The sequence below is a fragment of the Rana temporaria genome, chromosome 4 (genome assembly GCF_905171775.1).
Source record: "Rana temporaria chromosome 4, aRanTem1.1, whole genome shotgun sequence".
Lineage (NCBI taxonomy): Eukaryota > Metazoa > Chordata > Amphibia > Anura > Ranidae > Rana > Rana temporaria.
The window spans coordinates 39,873,156-39,896,005 of NC_053492.1; the positions used below are offsets into that span (position 1 = coordinate 39,873,156).

Genomic DNA, 22,850 nt, shown 5'->3' on the forward strand with positions numbered 1-22,850 from the left:
AAATGACGTTTTTGACTAACATCGCATGCGCCGTCCGTGAATGTAACCCAGTGCGCATGCTCCAAATTAACCCGCAAAAAGCCAATGCTTTCGACGTGAACGTAAATTACGCACAGCCCCATTCACGGACGACTTACGCAAACGACGTAAAATTTTCAAAATTCGACGCAGGAATGACGTCCATACATCCATAACCATATCCATAACATAGGATACGCCTCATATAGCAGGGGTAACTTTACGCCGGAAAAAGCCTAACGTAAACGACGTATAAAAATGAGCCGGGCGGACGTACATTTCTGAATCGGCATATCTACCTAATTTGCATATTCCTTGCGTAAATCGACGGAAGCGCCATCCTAGCGGCCAGCATAAATATGCAGCTAAGATACGACGGCGTAAGAGACTTACTCCGGTCGTATCTTAGTCAAATCTATGCGTAACTGATTCTAAGAATCAGGCGCATAGATACGACGCCGCACACTCAGAGATACGATGGCGTATCTGGAGATACGCCGTCGTATCTCCTACCTGAATCTGGCCCATAGTGTATATGAACGAGTCCCACACCACATCTAGACACCTCTGTGTTGTAAGCTTCTACTCTAATCTCATGGAGTATGGTGGACACTTTCTCTTAAACATAAATGCTTTCACAATAATACATTTAGGGTAGGTTTACCTGCTAGGTATTTACTGCAAATGTGGTATTTGTATATATGGATTTTGTCCTCTATTTCTGGGGTTTTCAACAATCGTCATGCTGAGTTCATTATTTTAATGTGTCTGTACTTTCAGAGTGTGTAAAATGTATCTCCTTTATTTAAATAATAATAATAATAATAATAATAATAATAATAATAATAATATTTAATAATGAATTATTGTTAATAATATTAATAAAATAATAATTATTAATCGTAATAATAAAAATACACGCTACTACTGTGTCTCGATGGACTTGTGTCTTTTTTCAACCTCACCTACTATGTGACTACTCCTACTTCTACTTCTACTTCTACTACTACTACTACTACTACTACTACCAACAGTAATAAGTCTTAAATAATAATAATAATAATAATAATAATAATAATAATAATAATAATAATACATTAATAATCTAAACCAGCCAACTGATTTGGCAACTATGGGCCAGATTCACAGATGAAATATGCGGGCGTATCTACTGATACACCGGCGTATTTTCAAATTTCCCGCGTCGTATCTTTAGTTTGAATCCTCAAACCAAGTTACGATGGCATTTGGGTAAGATCCAACAGGCGTACGGCTTTGTATGCCTTCGGATCTTAGGATGCAATACTTTGGCGCCCGCTGGGTGGAGTTTCGTCTTTTTCCGCGTCAGGTATGCTAATTAGCTGTTTACGGCGATCCACGAAGGTACGCGCGGTCATCGCATTCTCTTACGTCGGCGCTAGTCGGCTTTTCCCGACGTAAAGTTACGGATGCTATTTCAATGGCTTATATTTAGACTAGCCATGTTAAAGTATGGCCGTCGTTCCCGCGTCGAATTTCAATTTTTTTTTTTTTGCATAAGTTGTCTGTGAATAGCAAAGGACGTAACGCACGTCGCTGTTCAAAAAATTACGTCGTGCAACGTCATTTCGTGCAAAGCACGGCAGGAAATTTCAATTTGAATTAGACGGGCTTGCGCCGGACGGATTTACGTTACGCCACCGCAAGTTTACAGGCAAGTGCTTTGTGAATCAAGCACTTGCCCGTAAAACTTGCGGCGGTGTAACGTAAATGTGATACGTTACGCTGCCGCTGATTTACGCGATTCTACCTGAATCTGGCCCTATATTGTTATTAGTAAAGGTTATAAAGTAATACCTTTTTTTTCAGCAAAATCAATGGGCTAGATTCATGTAGCTGCGCCCCTTCTTACGGCGGCACAGTGTATCGTATTTACGCTACGCCGCCGCAACTTACAGGAGCAAGTGCTGTATTCACAAAGCACTTGCTCCGAAAATTGCGGCGGCGTAGCGTAAATGGGGCCGGCGTAAGCCCGCGTAATTCAAATGTGGAAGGAGGGGCGTGTTTTATGCTAATATGTGATGACCTGACGTGATTTACAAACGGCGCATGCGCCATCCGTATACATATCCCAGTGTGCATTGCTTCAAATGACGTCGCAAGGACGTCATTGGTTTCAACGTAAATGTAAATTACGTCCAGCCCTATTCGCGAACGACTTACGCAAACAACGCAAACAATTTAAATTTCGAAGCGGGAACGACGTCCATACTTAACATTGGCTGCGCCACCTAATATCAGGAGCAACGTTACGCAGAAAACGACTTACGCAAACGTTGTAAAAAACTACTGCCGGGCGCGCGTACGTTGGTGAATCGGCGTAACTAGGTAATTTGCATAATCTACGCCGAAAACGACGGGAGCGCCACCTAGCAGCCAGCGTGAGAATGCACCCTAAGATACGTCGGCGTAAGAGACTTATGCCAGTCGTATCTTAGGCTAATGTCGGCGTATTTTGCTTTCTGAATGCAGAAAGAAGATACGCCGGTGCAGATTTGAATTTACGCGGTGTATCTATAAATACACCGGCGTAAATTCTCTCTGAATCTAGCCCAATGTTTTCTCTACAGGTGAAACTCGAATAATTAGAATATCGTGGAAAAGTTCATTTATTTCACTAATGCAACTTAAAAGGTGAAACTAATATATGAGATAGACTCATTACATGCAAAGCAAGATAGTTCACGTTGTGATTTGTCATAATTGTGATGATTATGGCTTACAGCTCATGAAATAAATGAACTTTTGCACGATATTCAAATTTTTCGAGTTTCACCTGTAAGAGTGCCCTACGCCCTCTACTAACAAGTGGTAGTTGACCTGAATCCAATCTGTAGTTATACAATATGGGCTCCCGGCTAATTCTCACCTCTTTCCTACAATTATCTTCTCTATAACAGTGCTTCTCAACCCTGTCCTCAAGTAACCCCAACAGACCATGTTTGCAGGTTTTCCTTTATCTTGCTCAGGTGCTTTAAATCAGAGTCAATGGCTTGGTATTTTGGACAGCTATTTTAGCTAAGAGAAATTCCCAAAGCATGGTCTGTTGGGGGTACTTGGGGAAAGGGTTGAGAACTACTGCTCTATAACACACAGACAGTAAACATTTCTGCTGACTATTAAAGTGGTTGTTGTTCTGCAGCAGTGTCTCTCAAACTTTTTCTCTTTCAGGTCTCACATTGACAATCACTATATTGACACAGAACTAAAGATAATGCTAAATGGGGCTTTATACTGAACTTATTTATAGAGGTCTATAATGAATTATAATTAGAGTTAAGCGGATACCTGGATGTTCGGGTTCGGACCCGAACCTGAACTTTAAAAAAAAAGTTCGGGTTCGGGAACCCGAACCCGAACCCGAACTCCGAACCCCATTGAAGTCAATGGGACACAGACTTTTAGTAAAAAAAAAAAAAATGTGCGGAGGTCCCCCCAAATTCAATAACCAGACCCTTTAGGTCTGGTATGGATATTAAGGGGAACCCCGCCGTCAATTTAAAAAAAAAATGACTTGGGGTTCCCCCTAAATATCCATAACCAGACCCTTCAGGTCTGGTGTGGATTTTAAGGGGAACTCCACCCCAAATAAAAAAAAATGGCGTGGAGTTCCCCCTAAAATCCACACCAGACCCCTTATCCGAGCACGTTGACCTGGCCGGCCGCAGAAAAGAGGGGGGAACAGAGTGCGGCCCCCCTCTCCTGAACCGCACCAGGCCACATGCCCTCAACATTGGGAGGGTGCTTTGGGGTGCCCCCCAAAGCACCTTGTCCCCATGTTGATGGGGACAAGGGTCTCATCCCCACAACCCTTGTGGGGGTATGCGGGCAGGAGGCTTATCAGAATCTGGAAGACCCCTTTAACAAAGGGGACCCCCAGATCCTGCCCCCCCCTGTGTGAAATGGTAATGGGGTACACTGTACCCCTACCATTTCACGAAGGAAGTGTAAATAGTAGTTTTCAGAAAAAAACACACACACCGTAGAACAAATTACTTTATTAATTAAACCAAATAAAAATCCAGTGGTGAAAATAGACGATTGGTGCTGCTTGCTGCTCCATCGTTGTCTCTATCCAGCGCCGGGTGATCTCTCCAGCGCCGGGTGATGTCTCCAGCGATTGGTCCAGCGATGAGAACATCCATCCATTCAGAGCACAGCTCAGCGAATGATGCGCCGATGCTTTGATGTTTCTTTTATAGGGGAGGCGGGCCACGCGTCACGTGACCCCATCCCCTCTGATGCACACTCTGCTACGTCACTGGGACAGCCCTTGCGTCAGAGCGGGACGGGGTCACGTGACACGTAGCCCGCCTCCCCTATAAAAGAAACGTCAAAGCATTGGCGCGTCATTCGCTAAGCTGTGCTCTGAATGGATGGATGTTCTCATCGCTGGACCAATCGCTGGAGACATCACCCGGCGCTGGAGAGATCACCCGACCTTGGATAGAGACGGAGCAGCGAGCAGCACCGTTCGTCTATTTTCACCGCTGGATTTTTATTTGGTTTAATTAATAAAGTAATTTGTTCTACAGTGTGTGTGTTTTTTTTTCTGAAAACTACTATTTACACTTCCTTCATGAAATGGTAGGGGTACAATGTACCCCATTACAATTTCACACAGGGGGGGGCAGGATCTGGGGGTCCCCTTTGTTAAAGGGGTCTTCCAGATTCTGATAAGCCCCTGCCCGCATACCCCCACAACCACCGGGCAAGGGTTGTGGGGATGAGACCCTTGTCCCCATCAACATGGGGACAAGGTGCTTTGGGGGGCACCCCAAAGCACCCTCCCAATGTTGAGGGCATGTGGCCTGGTGCGGTTCAGGAGAGGGGGGGGCTCAATCTGTCCCCCCCTCTTTTCTGCGGCCGGCCAGGTCAACGTGCTCGGATAAGGGGTCTGGTGTGGAATTTAGGGGGAACTCCACGCCATTTTTTTTAAATTTGGGGTGGAGTTCCCCTTAAAATCCACACCAGACCTGAAGGGTCTGGTTATGGATATTTAGGGGGAACCCTACGTAATTTTTTTTTAAATTGACGGTGGGGTTCCCCTTAATATCCATACCAGACCTAAAGGGTCTGGTTATTGAATTTGGGGGGACCTCCACCCATTTTTTTTCCCCGAACTCCGAACCCGGACCCGAACTTTCAGCAATTATTCGGGTCCGGGTTCGGGAAAAACCCAGAGTCCGTACCGAACCCGAAATTTACAGTTCGGGTTCGCTCAACTCTAATTATAATATAAAAGTAAACTGCGCCAAGTAGGAAACCAGATATCAGGCTGATAAAAGCACATTCAGTCCAGGTAGGAAACCAGATATCAGGCTGGTAAAAAGTAATGATAAATAATATGAATAAAAGCGCATTCAGTCCAATAGAAGGTTCGTAGCAGCACCACCGTGTATCAGAAAAACTTCAGTGTGAATACACCACCACCAAACTGAAAACCGCTTACCAGAACCACCCAAACATTAGGCCTGTAGACAGACTTTATTCAAAGGGCTACACATCAGATTGGCATCAGACTGGGGAGGGATCCAGGGAGCAGATCTCAAATTACACCGCATCGATGGTTGAACAAATCCTCGGTATATAAATAAAAACGGACCATAGCGTGATACCGTACGAATATTTAATAAAATTGCATAAGACATGTACTTACAAACATCTCATGATTAAAAGTGTGTATGTATGCCGGCCGGCAGTAGGAGCCCTTCCTCCTTCGAATGGAACGCGGTGACATCAGTATACGCCTTCCCAGACAATGTTTCGTCATTAACAGACGTTCTCAATGGGAATCCCTGGATCTGGGAAGGCGTATACTGACGTCACCGCGTTCCATTCGAAGGACATCTCATATAATCATGAGATGTTTGTAAGTACATGTCTTATGCAATTTTATTAAATATTCGTACAGTATCACGCTATGGTCCGTTTTTATTTATATACCGAGGATTTGTTCAACCATCGATGCGGTGTAATTTGAGATCTGCTCCCTGGATCCCTCCCCAGTCTGATGCCAATCTGATGTGTAGCCCTTTGAATAAAGTCTGTCTACAGGCCTAATGTTTGGGTGGTTCTGGTAAGCGGCTTTCAGTTTGGTGGTGGTGTATTCACACTGAAGTTTTGCTGATACACGGTGGTGATGCTACGAACCTTCTATTGGACTGAATGTGCTTTTATTCATATTATTTATCATTACTTTTTACCAGCCTGATATCTGGTTTCCTACCTGGACTGAATGTGCTTTTATCAATATTTATCAGCCTGATATCTGGTTTCCTACTTGGCGCAGTTTACTTTTATATTGTGTGTGTGTATATATATATATATATTTATGGTCGTTACCCTCTGACTGAGAGAGATGTGGATCACATAAACACGCGACAAGACTTACAACATAAATAGACCTGAAGTGTGCCTTGGTGGTCTGGTCAGTATGCCAAGAAAAGGGGGCATACCCAAGTTAAGTAATGGGTAGTTAATTGAAGAAGGACATGCTGAGAAGTGCCCTGAAAAAGGGAAGGGCGGGAGGGTGTCGAATGCGATTGAATGCGCAGACTCACGGACATGAGGTGAGCTGGGAAGAGTCGGCCCAGTGACGTGTAGTACTGCACACTGAACCGACAAAGAGCATGTGTGAGTGGGCTGCTTAAATACCCTCCGGGCTCCTCCCATAAACTCAGGCCACCATACTGGCCTTCTTATTTATGGTCGTTACCCTCTGACTGAGAGAGATGTGGATCACATAAACACGCGACAAGACTTACAACATAAATAGACCTGAAGTGTGCCTTGGTGGTCTGGTCAGTATGCCAAGAAAAGGGGGCAAAAGACTCAGATAGGGAAATAGTTTATATTGATTTCTTGTATTTATTGAGCCAGCTTGGTAAAGGCTTGTGCCATTCCTTCATGAGGATTTGGGATGTATGTGGCAAAACAAGGAGACTTCCATCAGCCTGGTATTTTGATTACGTAGTCTGGTACTCCCTGTTGGGAGGCAACTGAGGCTGCTCCAATTCGGAAAGAATGTCCAGAGAACTGACTGGGGTTTGAAGCCCAAGTTACTTAGGAGGATTCTGACATGCTTGACACACTGGCTGACACTCAGGGAGCTGGTTTAGAAAGGGTAGCAACGAGCTACCATCAGATTGGCTGGGTAGATGGAGCAGTAGTGGGTCGAGCACCGTCACTGGGCGTCAGGCGTTGTCAGTCTGAAACAGGTTGATGTCAACCCCAGGGGCCTGTTTGTTGCGTTTGCAGACTGTGAGAGTGTAATGGTTCGAAAGCGAGTCAGGTGGCGTCGGAGCAGTGTGTGACTGCCAGAGCCGCTGACTAAATTCACTAGGTTGTAGGGAACCGTAGAAGGCCTGGTAGATGGCTGTTGGGTGACTAGACTGGGCAAAGCCCTAAACAGGGAACGAGTAAGGATTTTAGACATGTCCCTAAAGAGGGGACTCTTGAAAGGTAGGCGCTTGCCACTGACTACAGGTTGGTGCTTCTGTATGTCCTGTAGGAGGGACTTGACTGCATGGGCTCGAGAATACTGACGGTTTACTGGGGTCCTGCAGGGACAGGAAATGCTGGATGCCATCTAGATATGGCGTGATAGTATTGAGAAATGGTCAGCTGCATGTGGCAATACGATATGAAAGCTAGGATGTGTCCAACGTTGCCTATTGCTGCTCCGGGGCAAGGGGCCAAAAATTTGCGATTAGTGTTCCAAGCAGTGCGATAGGCCTTCAGTGTGTTGCGTGCCAAGGAGTGGTTAATAAGTTGGATTGCGTTGGCGAGATGCGACTTCAGTCCGTCGTCAGCAATGTCCATGGTGGGACAGGGATAGTTGTTGGGTCGGCTCCAGGCTCTTGCTGGAAAAAACATCCATTCCAAGGTTGGAATAGGATAGCGCATCAGCTGCTTTTTGCATTTGCCTTGAAAACGTCTACACAAGATATTAACTGGTGATGGAGTGACAGCTGCGCGAGCCTGCGCAGGAAGTGATGGGGAGTGACTTAGATCTATCTTAATTGATGATGTCGGCTGTGGCCTGATTGTCTGTGGTGAAGAACAGTGTCTGTCCTGTTCAAGTGTGGTCCCAGACCTGGGCAGCTGCCACAATGGGGTGCAGCACGAGGTGTGATGAAGACTGGGTGAAGCAAAAATGTAAGAGAATTTCTGGGGGCCAAGTTTTGGAGAACCAGTGGCGGCCTAAAAATGGCTGCAAAAGCCTTTGGTGGCTCGGCTGACACTGTCGGGATGAAGATTGAAATGATGTTCTATCAGGTGGGGAAGTTGTCCCACATAGCTAAGTCTGCTACTGATGCTTGGTCTAGTTTGAGAACTTGGACTGGATCTTGCATTGGTGTGAGAAAATCAAGACAATACACAGGTGCTCAACAAGACGATATACATGCACTCGCAGGCCAACGTGCACTCGCAGGCCAACGTGCACTCGCTGGTGCTGGATGAAAACCTGAACTAACTGCAGGGAAAAAACTGAGAAAAGATGAGTGGCCCGCGTGCCACTGAAGATGAATGGCCAACTGGGTGCCACTGTGTGTTTGTGTGGCTGATTGTTTGTCACTGAGGTGTGTTTGCAAGTTTAGTTTGTATTCGGGTTTGCACGTAGGTGCGTGCCGCTAAGTGTTTTATACTACTGCAGACAATATTGTGCGGTTGCAAGGGTGTCAGTGAGTGTCCGGTTGCTGGGACGATATTGTGTGGTGGCAGGGGCCTTGAGTATGAAGGTTTGATGGTATTGGTGGTTGCAAGGGTCTGTCTGGTTTGCTGAGACGATATTGCGTGGTTACAAAGGTCTCGATGATTATGAGGTTTGTTTTGAGATGGCATGGTGTGGTTGCACAGGTCTCAACAAGTGAGGGGTTGCTGAGACGATGTTGCGTTTTGCAATGGTCTCAAATGAGTGTCGGCCGCTGAGACAACTTTGTATGGCTGCAAGGGTCTAAATGGGTGTCAGGTTGCTGAGACGATATTGCAGTTGCAATGGTCTCAAATGAGTGTCAGGTTGCTAAGATGACTTTGTATGGCTGCAAAGGTCTGAACGGCTGTCAGGTTGCTGAGATGAGATTGTGTGGTTGCAAAGGTCTAGAAGGGTGTGAGGTAGCTGAGATGATATTACATTTAGCAAGGGTCTCAAATGAGTGTCAAGTTGCTGAGACAATATTCCCCTTTATTTTAATTTTTTTATGAAAACGACTGTGAATGAAACGCTGGTAAACATGAGTTACCGCATCTGGCAGTGTTTACAAGCTGTTACAGGCATTGGCGTTTAGAATGCGTTTCGAATGCCTCTGAACATCCGTCTGAACCCATTTTTTTTTTTTTTTTTTTTACCAACAGCAGTGTACATGAGGCCAAAGATGATTTGTCTGGCTGCAAGGGTCTCAATGAATGCCAGGTTGCTGGGGCGAGACTGTATGGTCACAAAGGTCTTTGACGAGTGGGAGGTTGCTCAAGACAGTATTGCGTGGTTGCAAGAGTCTTGATGAGTGTGGGGCTGCTGAGACGGTATTGTGTTTGCAAGGGTCTGAACTATGGTGTGAGGCTGCTGAGACGGTATTCCGTGGTTGCAAGGGCCTTGATGAGTGTGGGGCTGCTGGAACGGTATTGCGTTTGCAAGGGTCTGAACTATGGTGTAAGGCTGCTGAGACGGTATTGCGTGGTTGCAAGGGTCTTGATGAGTGTGGGGCTGCTGAGACGGTATTGCGTTTGCGAGGGTCTCAACAATGGTGTGAGGCTGCTGAGATGGTATTGCGTGGTTGCAAGGGACTTGATGAGTGTAGGGCTGCTGAGATGGTATTGCGTTTGCATGGGTCTCAACAATGGTGTGAGGCTACTGAGATGGTATTGTGTGGTTGCAAGAGTCTTGATGAGTGTAGGGCTGCTGAGACGGTATTGCGTTTGCAAGGATCTCAACAATGGTGTGAGGCTGCTGAGACGATTTTGCATGGTTGCAATGGTCTCAACAGGTGTCAGGTTGCTGGGCCGAGATTGTGTGGTGACAATTTATTTTTTTCTCTTTTTTTTTTTTTTTTTTTTTTTTTGCGTTTTGTAAGGGTCATGTGTTGCAAGGGTCTTAACAAGGGTGTCAGGCTGCTGAGACAATTTTGTGTGCTTGCAAGAGTCTCCATGAGTGTGGGGCTGCTGACACGGTATTGCGTTTGCAAGGGTCTCAACAAGGGTGTCAGGCTGCAGAGACAAATTTTGCGTGCTTGCAAGAGTCTCCATGAGTGTGGGGCTGCTGAGACGGTATTGCGTTTGCAAGGGTGTCAGGCTGCTGAGACAATTTTCTGTGCTTGCAAGTGTCTCCATGAGTGTGGGGCTGCTGAGACGGTATTGCGTTTGCAAGGGTCTCAGGCTGCAGAGACGAATTTTGCGTGCTTGCAAGAGTCTCCATGAGTGTGGGGCTGCTGAGACGGTATTGCGTTTGCAAGGGTCTCAACAAGGGTGTCAGGCTGCAGAGACGAATTTTGCGTGCTTGCAAGAGTCTCCATGAGTGTGGGGCTGCTGAGACGGTATTGCGTTTGCAAGGGTCTCAACAAGGGTGTCAGGCTGCGAAGACGAATTTTGCGTCGTTGCAACGGTCTGAACAGGTGTCAGGTTGCGGGGCTGAGATTGTGTGGTGGCATTTTTTTTTTTTTTTTTTTTTTGCACTTTTATATTTCTTTTTGCGTTTTTTTTTTTTTCTTTTTTTTTGCATTTTTTTTTTTTTTTCGTTTTGTAAGGGTCATGTGTTGCAAGGGTCTTAACAAGGGTGTCAGGCTGCTGAGACGATTTAGTGTGGTTGCAAGAGTCTCGATGAGTGTGGGGCTGCTAAGACGGTATTGCGTTTGCAAGGGTCTTAACAAGGGTGTCAGGCTGTGGAGACGAATTTTGCATCGTTGCAACGGTCTCAACAGGTGTCAGGTTGCTGGGCTGAGATTACGTGGTGGCAATATTTTTTTTTTTTTTTTTTTTTTGCGTTTTATATATTTTTTTCCTTTTTTGCGTTTTTTTTTTTTTTTTTTTTTGCATTTTGTAAGGGTCATGTGTTGCCAGGGTCTCAGCAAGGGTATCAGACTGCTGAGATGATTTGCATGGTTGCAAGGTCTCAATCAATAAGAATTGGGTTACTGAGAAAGGATAGAAACACCTGGTTTGTTTGTACCGTAAGCAAGCAGTATAAGGTAGAAGGACAACGCCTGTTTGAATCGTAGGTTCCATAGGGGCCACTAATGAACGATATGGGAGACAACGAATGGTAGCAAATTGATAGAACATAAAGAATGTAATAACAAATCTTACTTGCGACAGTGGGCCATGCGAGTGAGTTTGCGGCGGACTGTGGCTGGAGTGAAACATGTCGGGAAGGTGTAGCGTGCTGCCGTGCATGGGGCAAAACAACGAGGTTTGGTGTAGAAAATAGAACACAAGAAGTACGTATCAATGCTTTGTAAGCTCCACTGTGGGAACCAAACATATGGTACAGGTGGCCACGAATTTGACATGACAAACAAGCTAACGAATCCTACCTGGGACAGTGAACGTGCGACTGGGTTTGCTTTGGACTGGAGTGGATGTGCAACACATCCCAAGAGTGTGGTGTGGTGCCATGCATGACACACAGGCAATAACTTTGGTAAATAAATGAGAGAGAAGAGCCGTGTACAAGCAATTCGTAAGTTCCACTGCGGGAACTAAAACACACGGCATGGGGGAAACAATGAATGACAACGGTAGAAAGTATGCAATGTATCTGATACAAAATGGTTGTAAAATGCATGAAATGAATCCGATACGAATTGATAGTAAGGAGAATTGAACGAATCTGATACGAATTGGTTGTAGAGTGTATGCTACCCCTTGCTTTGAAACCGAACACCTACCAACCACCCATCCCCCCAGGCTAATCAAGTGCAGAGAAGGCACCATGTGAGTCCAATTACCACCTCAATCTGCCAAAGAACCCATACAAACACATGTCAATCTCCAAATGGATTTACAAATGAATCGTATGTTTGGCAGAAGGAAGTTGCAAATGTATTATGCCTGAGCAGAATGATGTTGGAACATAAGCAAAAGTAACTCAGGCAGATTTTTTCCCAAAAGGGATGCAGGATAGGAAGCATAACGAATTGTAAGATTGCACAAGATACGAAAAGGTTTGAATCCTACCTGCGACAGTAAGCGGGAACCGCCGGCGAAGACCATGAAGGGAAAAGCCGCAAAGCGCTTGCGATGTCGAATGCGATTGAATGCGCAGACTCACGGACATGAGGTGAGCTGGGAAGAGTCGGCCCAGTGACGTGTAGTACTGCACACTGAACCGACAAAGAGCATGTGTGAGTGGGCTGCTTAAATACCCTCCGGGCTCCTCCCATAAACTCAGGCCACCATACTGGCCTTCTTATATATATATATATATATTTTTTTTTTCTAATAAATAAACACTATGGCCTGGATTCACAAAGCACTTGCGCCAACGTATCTCGAGATACGCCGCGTAAGTGCAAATATGCGCCATCGTATCTGTGCGCCGTGCCCTCAAATATGCAAATGAGGGAGATACGCCGATTCACAATTGTACTTGCGCCCAGCGCAGGATACGACTGGTGCGCGTAAGTTGTACGTACGGTGTAAAGTTATGCCCCATAAAGGAGGTGTAACTCAGCAGCATCCATGCAAAGGGAACACAAGCCGGCGTATTTTACGTAGTCTACGTTGTACGTGAATAGGGCTGGATGAAGTTTACGTTCATGCCGTAAACAGTGATCCGGCGTATTTTAGGCAGTTGTTCTGACGTGATTGTGAGCATGCGCACTGAGACGCGCCCACGGTACGGCGCATGCGCAGTTGGCAATATGTATCTGTCTGGCGCTCGGCCCATCATTTGCATGGGGTCACGCCTCATTAGCATGGCTCACGCCCACTTCCACTTACGCCGACTTACGCCTGAGAAACCCAGCGCAGATTTGGGAGCAAGTGCTTTGTGAATTCAAGGCTTTCCTCTCTGCGCCCCTGTTGTAATTGCTCTTACCAAAAGGTACTGTATACACAGCGTTGTATGAACTCAAAAATGCTTCTCCACTTCTCCAGATTCAAAAGGGTACATAAACGCATCAAGCGACTGGTGCTCAAATATAGAGGTAAAAAAAGCCACAATAGTTTAATACCATATAAACTTTTTATTTAAAACCTCTCCCCTTTAAAATTGCACTTACAATACCGTATTTATCGGCGTATAACATGCATAGGCGTATAACACGCACCCTAACTTTAGGAGGGAAGTTTCAGGAAAAAAACATTCCACAGCCCCCTGCGTATAACACACAGGCACAGTTTGCCCTCTATTTTCAGGGTAAAAAAGTGAGTGTTATAAATACTACAAAAAAAAATTCAAAGGCAATACATCACATCACGTTGGTGCAGCGGGAGCATATCAGGGCGATGTTTCCGTACCTCCGTAGTCCAGCCAAACAAACACACTTCCGTGTATCGCGATCTGCGTGATGACGTCACCTAATAGCTACTACAACCAACCCATGGCAATTTTAAAGGGGAGAGGTTTTAAATAAAAAGTTTATACGGTATTACACTATTGTGGCTTTTTTTTTACCTCTATATTTGAGCACCAGTCGCTAGATGCGTTTATGTACCCTTTTGAATCTGGAGAAGTGGAGAGGCATTTTTGAGTTCATACAACGCTGTGTATACAGTACCGTTTAGTAAGAGCAATTACAACAGGGGTGTATTTAGACCTCGGTGGAAGAGGATGAGCATTTCAAGCCGTTTAGATCTTTTTTTGCTTTTCTTTGAACACAGACTCTTGTCTCTACTGTTTCTTACCTGATAATGACCTTCACCTTCACTTTTTCAGATTACGGGCCAGATTCACAGAAAAAGTACGCCGGAGTATCTGCTGATACTCCGGCGTACTTTCAAATTTGCTGCGTCATATCTTTATTTTGAATTCTTAAACAAAGATACGACGGCATTTGGCTTAGATCCGACAGGCGTACGGCTTTGTATGCCTTCGGGTCTTAGGATGCAATACTTTGGCGCCGCTGGGTGGAGTTTGCGTCGTTTTCCGCGTCAGGTATGCTAATTAACTGTTTACAGCGATCCACGAAGGTACGCGCGTTCGTCGCATTCTCTTACGTCGTCGCTAGTCGGCTTTTTCCGTCGTAAAGTTGCGATTGCTATTTAGGTGGTGTAAAAATAGACAGCCCATGTTAAAGCATGGCCGTCGTTCCCACGTCGAATTTTATTTATTATTTTTTTTGCGTAAGACGTCTGGGAATAGGAAAGAACGTAACGCACGTCGCCGTTCAAAAAATTACGTCGGTGCCACGTCATTTTGCGCAAAGCACGGCGGGAAATTTCAAAACGGAGCATGCGCAGTACGTTCGGCGCGGGAACGCGCCTAATTTAAATGATACATGCCCCATTTGGATTAGGTGGGCTTGCGCCGGACGGCTTTACGCTACGCCGCCGCAAGTTTACAGGCAAGTGCTTTGTGAATCAAGCACTTGCACTGAAAACTTGCGGCGGTGTAACAAAAATGACATACGTTACACCGCCGCATTTGTACCTGAATCTGGCCCATAGTGTTTATTTATTAGAAAATATATATAGACATATGTTTTTAGGTAGCACCACCTTGATATGTAATGTGTTGTTAATGCATTGTATGTTGTATTGCTATAAATTTGCCTATCAGTAGATGGGATAAGGTGGCAGCTTTTTACCATCACTTTTTTTTATATTGTCCTAGAGTGAGGTGATTATAGTCCCTCTTTGTATTTTCATTTAGTTTCTCTCCTCTCTTCCACAAGCGCTTTGATTTTAGGAAGGGCTAGTCGTTTTGTTTGCATATAATGAATTATAGCAAAACATATTTTGACTCTCTTAATCCAAACGCACATGCAATATGTATATTGAGCACAAAACATTATTTAAAATTATGTTTAATTTGTTTTTAGCACTGTAAATCGCACAGAAAGTCTGTCCAGCTTGGACCAATGTAAGTATGTACTGTATGTGCCATACCTGTGGGATGCCCATGGAAGCTGAAAATCACTGTAGTGGGCATCGCTACTCCAGTGATCACTGCTAGCTTCTGGGTCCCATGCCAAGCAGCTGCTCCACTGCAAAGTTAATGCAGGGGGTCACTCACACTAACACGGGCGACGAGCGCCATTCAGAGAACACTTTGGATGAGGTGGAGAGGCATGCCAGGTGTTCTCTGAATTATGCCTGTGCTAAGGAAATATCTTCTGTCTTCACTAAGCAGCAGCAAAGTCACTCTGGGTAGGACCCAGAAACAAGTGACGATCACTGAAGTACCGGTGCCTACTACAATGATTTCTAGCTTTCACAGAGATTGGTCAGGTATGGCACATTGGTCAAAACTATATGGAAAAATATCCATACCTGGAATTTTAAAGAGGCAGCTTAGAACATCTGAGACATGTACTGTAGTTCCATATTGATCGTGTGCTGTCAGTTGGAAATTGGGACTACTGGGAATTGTAGTTCTGTATTGATTGTGTGCTTATATCTTGACACCGGGACTTGTGGTGATACCCCGACACAAGTGCAATGGTTCCTGTTGTTAGTGGTATCTCTGGCTTCCTACTTTGTGAATTGCTGGACTTTTGACCTATGGTGGTTGTAATTACCCACTCCATTCTAGCTCCTTCTTGCCAAGGGTATTTCTAAGCCCCGGACCCTTGAGCCAGCTTTACTGGGGTTTTAGGATGGGAGATTGCCTTTGAGTCTAGTATGGATACAAAGGGAACCCCCCAAACCTATTTTATTTTAAAAAGGGGAATGGGTCCCCCCCTAAAATCCATACCAAACCCTTATCTGAGAGTACAGCCCGGCAGTTCAGGAAAGGGAGGGGTCTGCGTGTGGGGGGCGTATCGGAATTTGGAAGCCCCTTTAAGATCCCGCCCCCTATGTAAGTTGGTTTTGGGTACATCGTACCCCTACACATTCCCCCCAAAAAGCAGTATAATGTAAAAAAAACAAGAGCCAGTCAAGCCAAATCCTTTATTAAAAAATAGCTCTGAGCCATCTTTTCCCATGGCCGTCTCTTCTGCTTCTGTCTTTTCCCGCCACCGTCTCTCCCAGTGCTGTCTTCTACCACCGCCGTCTATCCCAGTGCCATCTTCTCCCACCGCTGTCTTTTACTGCTGCTGTCTCTTCCCGGTACTGTCTTCTCCCCGAGTTGACGTCACAAGGTGCGGGCGCTCTGGGTGATGAAATTGGATGGCTACGCCCCATGGCTATATAAGATTAGATTATAAAGACCAGATGGTTCTAAAGGCAGGGTCAATGAGGAATTATGTCATCAGCGAATGAGCCCAGTTTCAATATTCCACACAGTGTATGGATACCAGCAGGCGCAATGTAAGAGTTTTGTTGCTCCCTAGGTGGTTTTGTACAACCACCATACACTGTGATGTAGGGGTGGGGAACTCTTGACCTTTGATGATGGGGAGGCTTTTGACACCTAATGTAAGGGGGTGGGTTGCTCTGGACATCTGCTTATAATTATTATGAGCAGAATATAATTCTATACCAGTTGAAAAGAGGGGTGGCACACCACTGGTATCATCCACAAGAAACGTTATTGGAAACTGCTCAGGCAGAATACCATGACAGAAACATGTTCTGTCTAAGCAGCCTCTAATAAAGTTTTTCTTGGATGATACCGGCGGTGGGGACCCTCCTTCTCACACTTGTATAATCTACTACAGGAGTGTGAGTGGGCTCCTTGCTGGTCTGCATCTGCTCTATATAGTTTAAGTTATTACTAAAGCCAATAATAATCAAATGCAGAGGCAATCATTTAATATAATAAAGGGTAGACACATGTATAAATTCTTACAGACTGCTGATGAGGCCTGTGATGAAATTGAGTTTGACACCCCCGCAGTGTATACTTTTAATGCGCAGTGCAAGTCAACTGCTTTTCATAGTATATAGTGTAAAACCGCGCTTAGCATTCAAAACTAAAATTAAAGCACTACAAGAGACAAACTTGTGCAAAAATTATAAATATAACAAGTGCAGTGCTAAACATAGAAATATACAATCAATAAATATGGCAAACTATTAACTAAACAATATTGTGAAAAGGTGAATGACACAATAAAAAAACTTTTATATAGTGAATAACACAATAATAGAAATGTTATATAGTTCATATAAATAAGTCCATACATTTGTGATTACAGATAATGATGATCTGTCACCCAGAAGTAAAACAAAAATAATCACCACTGTGAAAAAAAGGAAGACTCCTGCCACCGAATGGAATATAAGAAGGCTTACCAGAACGTATGGACCCTATTCAGTTCATACTAAATGGGTCAAACGAGCGATAGTGTGTCAACACACAAAACCGGCTTTGCTGTATTCTTCTCCAACTCACACTTGACTTTTAGTCAAAGAATTGTACAAAGGAAAAGGTATTATCAGTTATTTTTTTATTTTTATAGGTTTTGGAAGGTAAAAGGAGCAGATTTTAATTTGATCTGATTTGGTGATGTCACTACTGTGTTTCTCACTGTTCTCCTTGCTGGATGCTCTGACGTGAGGAATTAAAACCCCACAACTACCAAAATGTCTGGCTCCACTTAGAGACACAGTGCAGAACAAGACATGGTTGGTAAGTCATTATTGGGGAAATATCAGCTTCAGGGAGACCAAAGGCAATACTGGTGTCAGGAAAGGTTTCACCTGTTGGTGGTGCTGTCGGTTCTGTGGATCCCAGTACTGGCATCCACCAGCGGGTGTCTCCTAACAGTCTGGAGCTGTCATAAAAAGGTTTCACCTGCTGGTGGCACTGTTCGATCCTTGGGCCGCAGTACCAATGTCCACCAGCGGGTGTCTCCTGCCAGTATGGAGCCAACAATATCCCCTGCGATCAAGCTTCAACTGAGGCTGTGTATTTATACTCAGCAAGCATTCACACACTTGCCCTGGTATCTTCCTTGCGCCCTGACCTGAACCTGTTATCGTATGAATCTGATCCTGATCCTCCTGTTACCTGAACCTGATTCTGATCCCATCCCTCCTGTTAGCCTGCATCCCTGCCCTGCAGCCTGATCCCGTCCACCTTCTCCCTGTCCTGTCCTGTTCCTTGCCCCCATCTGCTGATCTCCTGGACTGGCTACGTTTATGATTCTGGTACTCCCCTTTCATTGTATATAGTTGTTTGTTATGTGTGGGTCACTGTCTGGTTGGTTGTTCACTGTTTAGTGTTGGAGGTGTTTGTATATTTATATCACTTATCGTTAATAAACTTAATTATTATTCACTTTATATACGTTTGGTTTCCTCTGTCGCAGTTCACACAGTTCTGGTCACACCTGTTCATCATGACAACTGTTGATTAGTCTTTAATTACTTTATTCTTCTTCACATGAGTAAAACAGAGTATGAATAAATGATGTTGTGTCATAAATCACATTGAACTTGTGAACACTCTTTAGAAGCCAACGTCGACACAGCAGCATCTGCATCTGCTGTTGCGGCACAAAGGAAGTCCTGGTTGTCATTTTGACAGCCATGATTTGCAGAAAATAGAAGCATAGTGGGATCAGGGTGTATGGTGTATGCCCTAAGTAGATGACATTGTTTTGGGGCTTACTCAAGGTCCTCAAATGGAAAACAGTTTACTTTTCCTTCATTTTGTTCATGAGATATTGCTACAAGTAATCTAAGCTGACAATGGCCCAGATTCAGGTAGGGGCGCGCACTGATACGGCGGCGCAGCGTATCGCTTTTACGCTACGCCTCCGTAAATTACTGGAGCTACGCTGCATTCACGAAGCATTTGCTCCGTAATTTGCAGCAGCGTATCGTAAAAGGGGCCCGCGTAAGCGCGCGTAATTTAAATGATCCCGTAGGGGGCGTGGATCATTTAAATTAGGCGCGTTCCCGTGCCGAACGTACTGCGCATGCTCCGTCAGGAAAATTTCCCGACGTGCATTGTGGTAAATGACGTCGCAAGGACGTCATTGGCTTAGACGTGAACGTAAATGGCGTCCAGCGCCATTCACGAACGAGTTACGCAAACGACGCAAAATTTGAAAGTCGCGACGCGGGAACGATGTCCATACTTACCATTGGCTGCGCCTCCTATTAGCAGGAGCAGCCTTACGGCGAAAACGACGTACACAAACGACGTAAAAAACGAGCGCCAGCCGCACGTACGTTTGTGAATCGGCGTAAGTATGCAATTTGCATACTCTGCGCTGACAACTACGGGTGCGCCACCTAGCGGCCAGCGTCAGATTGCACCCTAAGATACGACGGCATAAGAGACTTATGCCAGTCGTATCTTAGGCTACAGTTGGCGTATCTAGCTTTCTGAATACAGAAAGTAGATACGCCGGCGCTACTTAGCAATTACACTGCGTATCTATGGATACGCAGGCGTAATTGCTTTCTAAATCTACCCCATTGTATTTATTTATTTATTTAGTAGAAAGAAGTACAATGTGAATAAATTAATTTGTGTTTCAACACACACTTGGTCTACATACGGGGGATTGCACATATTTCATATGGTAATGGGGAGTTTGTACCCCCCAGGGCAGGTGTGAGGTCCAGCACAGCTCCGGGAGGGGCTTGAAAGGTGAAGCGTTGTAGCAGTGTTGAAAAGAAGAGGAACATCTCCATCTTAGCCAATGTTTCCCCAGCGCAGCTTCTTTTTCCTAAGAAAAAAAAAAGAAACATATGTGAATTATTTAAATCAGTCACATAGTAGCATTTGTAAATTAAATCCATATTAAGATTGGTTAGATACGATTAAGATAGTTTTTATGTAGCACCCAAATCGACCTACTTCTAGTTGTGCTCGGTGCAAATGTAATACAGTTATGTCCTCAAAGCATCTGAAAAAGATACTTGTCCTATCTGGGTGCTTTCCACATAGGAGCATTTGTAGGCAGGTTGAAGTTTCTGTCCAGGGAGGAGGATGATTTAATTTCCTTCCTGGCAGGATCTCTTAAATAGTTGGGGTAGAGCCTAGCTGAGGGAGTTAGCTGCTGGCACTGGGAAGAGAAGCCAAGAGGGAGAACATCATGTGATGAACAGAGACTCTAAACTTTCTTTCGCCTGCAGGGGCTCCCCTGGAGATGGGCACATAAGGCACCACACCACACTAATGGAGAACTTCCTTATCTGAATTGAATGAATATTAATTACATTGAGACTGCTTGCTGTGACGTTGAAGACACATTTATTGCAATGATATAGCTGTGACTGTTGGACTAAGATGCTGCTACCTGTGTTAGAAGTGGATTCCAGTAACTTTGTAGCTGAGTGTTGGGAAAGCAGCCCATTGGGCTGACGTAGGCAGAATATCCCTTAGCAATTCCAATTTGGTAAAGAGAAACCCAGTATAACCAATGGTAACATAAACCTGGTCTAGCTAGTGGCCAGTGGGAGATAAGCTAGGAGAGGTGCTACCCTGGAACAACACAAGTCTTCAGGCCTGGAGCATCTGGTATCCCCAGCACATACACCTTCAGTTGTCGTTACAGAAAAAACATACACCTGAGGTAGTAATCTCACTGATGCTGAGACTGATAGACATACGCTCAATGCTACACATGGACACCCTAGCCTCAGTGCCACCCCACAGTGCTTCCATGAGTGCTGTACATGGCAGCCACTTTAACTGGCCTCATCGGAGGCAGGGCCCAGTTTTCACACTGCTCAGCAACAATTTGATGCACCATTGTTGGAGCACTGCTTATATGCTCAAGGAACACGAAAGGTGGTGGTTGGTAAAGACTATTCAGGTGCTGGTTGTGCCGCTTTGAGTGCAACCAGAGTTCCATTACTGGAAATGTTCTTGGTCCACCTCCTGTCCAGGTGGGCTTTTGCCCTGTTAATAAAGTGATTGAAAGTCACAGAGCTGATAATCAACAACAGATTATGGCATACTTTGGCTGACTAATCCATGCCTAGGTAACCTAAATAAAGACAAAGATGTGAACCAGAATATTACAATGTATGTAAACACTAAAAATTAATTTGAAAGCCATTGAAAGCATTTTTATTATTAACCGTTCAGTAAATTAAAAAATATTGTATTATGTGTTACCAATAGAGAATGGGATGAATGCATCATTCTTCTTAAAATTGCCTTCTGTATCCAGAAAATGCTCCGGGTAAAACTCGTAAGGTTTTTCAAAGTAGCCTTTGTCTCTTAGAGAAGAGGAGAGCACTGGAACGACTGTGGTTCCCTGCAGGAAAAATAGTTACTATTATCAAATAAATGATTTTCTACAAAATTCTAAAAAATACCCCATAATGACAACATGAAGAAAAGTTTTTTTGAAATCTTTGCAAATTTCTTAAAAATAAAAAACAAAAAAAATCACATGTACATAAGTATTCACAGCCTTTGCCATGACACTCAAAGTTGAGCTCAGGTGCATCCTTTTTCCACTTATCATCCCTGAGATGTTTCTACAACTTGATGGGTAAACTTTATTGGTCCACCAGTAAGTTCAGTTGATTAGACATGATTTGGAAAGGCTCACACCTGTCTATACAGGGAGTGCAGAATTATTAGGCAAGTTGTATTTTTGAGGATTAATTTTATTATTGAACAACAACCATGTTCTCAATGAACCCAAAAAACTCATTAATATCAAAGCTGAATATTTTTGGAAGTAGTTTTTAGTTTGTTTTTAGTTTTAGCTATTTTAGGGGGATATCTGTGTGTGCAGGTGACTATTACTGTGCATAATTATTAGGCAACTTAACAAAAAAAAAATATATACCCATTTCAATTATTTATTTTTACCAGTGAAACCAATATAACATCTCAACATTCACAAATATACATTTCTGACATTCAAAAACAAAACAAAAACAAATCAGTGACCAATATAGCCACCTTTCTTTGCAAGGACACTCAAAAGCCTGCCATCCATGGATTCTGTCAGTGTTTTGATCTGTTCACCATCAACATTGCGTGCAGCAGCAACCACAGCCTCCCAGACACTGTTCAGAGAGGTGTACTGTTTTCCCTCCTTGTAAATCTCACATTTGATGATGGACCACAGGTTCTCAATGGGGTTCAGATCAGGTGAACAAGGAGGCCATGTCATTAGTTTTTCTTCTTTTATACCCTTTCTTGCCAGCCACGCTGTGGAGTACTTGGACGCGTGTGATGGAGCATTGTCCTGCATGAAAATCATGTTTTTCTTGAAGGATGCAGACTTCTTCCTGTACCACTGCTTGAAGAAGGTGTCTTCCAGAAACTGGCAGTAGGACTGGGAGTTGCGCTCGACTCCATCCTCAACCCGAAAAGGCCCAACAAGCTCATCTTTGATGATACCAGCCCAAACCAGTACTCCACCTCCACCTTGCTGGCGTCTGAGTCGGACTGGAGCTCTCTGCCCTTTACCAATCCAGCCACGGGCCCATCCATCTGGCCCATCAAGACTCACTCTCATTTCATCAGTCCATAAAACCTTAGAAAAATCAGTCTTGAGATATTTCTTGGCCCAGTCTTGACGTTTCAGCTTGTGTGTCTTGTTCAGTGGTGGTCGTCTTTCAGCCTTTCTTACCTTGGCCATGTCTCTGAGTATTGCACACCTTGTGCTTTTGGGCACTCCAGTGATGTTGCAGCTCTGAAATATGGCCAAACTGGTGGCAAGTGGCATCTTGGCAGCTGCACGCTTGACTTTTCTCAGTTCATGGGCAGTTATTTTGCGCCTTGGTTTTTCCACACGCTTCTTGCGACCCTGTTGACTATTTTG

General features: G+C 44.5%; 1 protein-coding gene and 1 long non-coding RNA gene across 3 annotated transcripts in view; both read right to left on the bottom strand.

Annotated features, from left to right (window-relative positions):
- Positions 1-22,850, bottom strand: part of LOC120936149 (cytochrome P450 2K4-like) — a 142,725-nt gene that overhangs the window by 81,528 nt on the left and 38,347 nt on the right. Inside the window, exons 9-10 of one of the 2 annotated variants that reach the window (XM_040348287.1) lie at positions 21,182-21,323; positions 19,538-19,784 (exon numbers count right to left, since the gene is read on the bottom strand). The exons of the other annotated variant lie outside the window; for it this stretch is intronic. Coding sequence (XP_040204221.1) covers positions 19,606-19,784; positions 21,182-21,323 — 321 coding nt within the window. The 3' untranslated portion in view covers positions 19,538-19,605. Of the gene's footprint in view, positions 1-19,537; positions 19,785-21,181; positions 21,324-22,850 lie in introns of those variants that run through there. 2 annotated transcript variants of the gene reach the window in all.
- LOC120936157 lies at positions 16,897-18,867 on the bottom strand. The gene is made up of 2 exons (XR_005748596.1): positions 17,897-18,867; positions 16,897-17,802 (listed from the first exon to the last, which is right to left on the bottom strand). It is a non-coding gene; the product is annotated as an uncharacterized LOC120936157 (long non-coding RNA).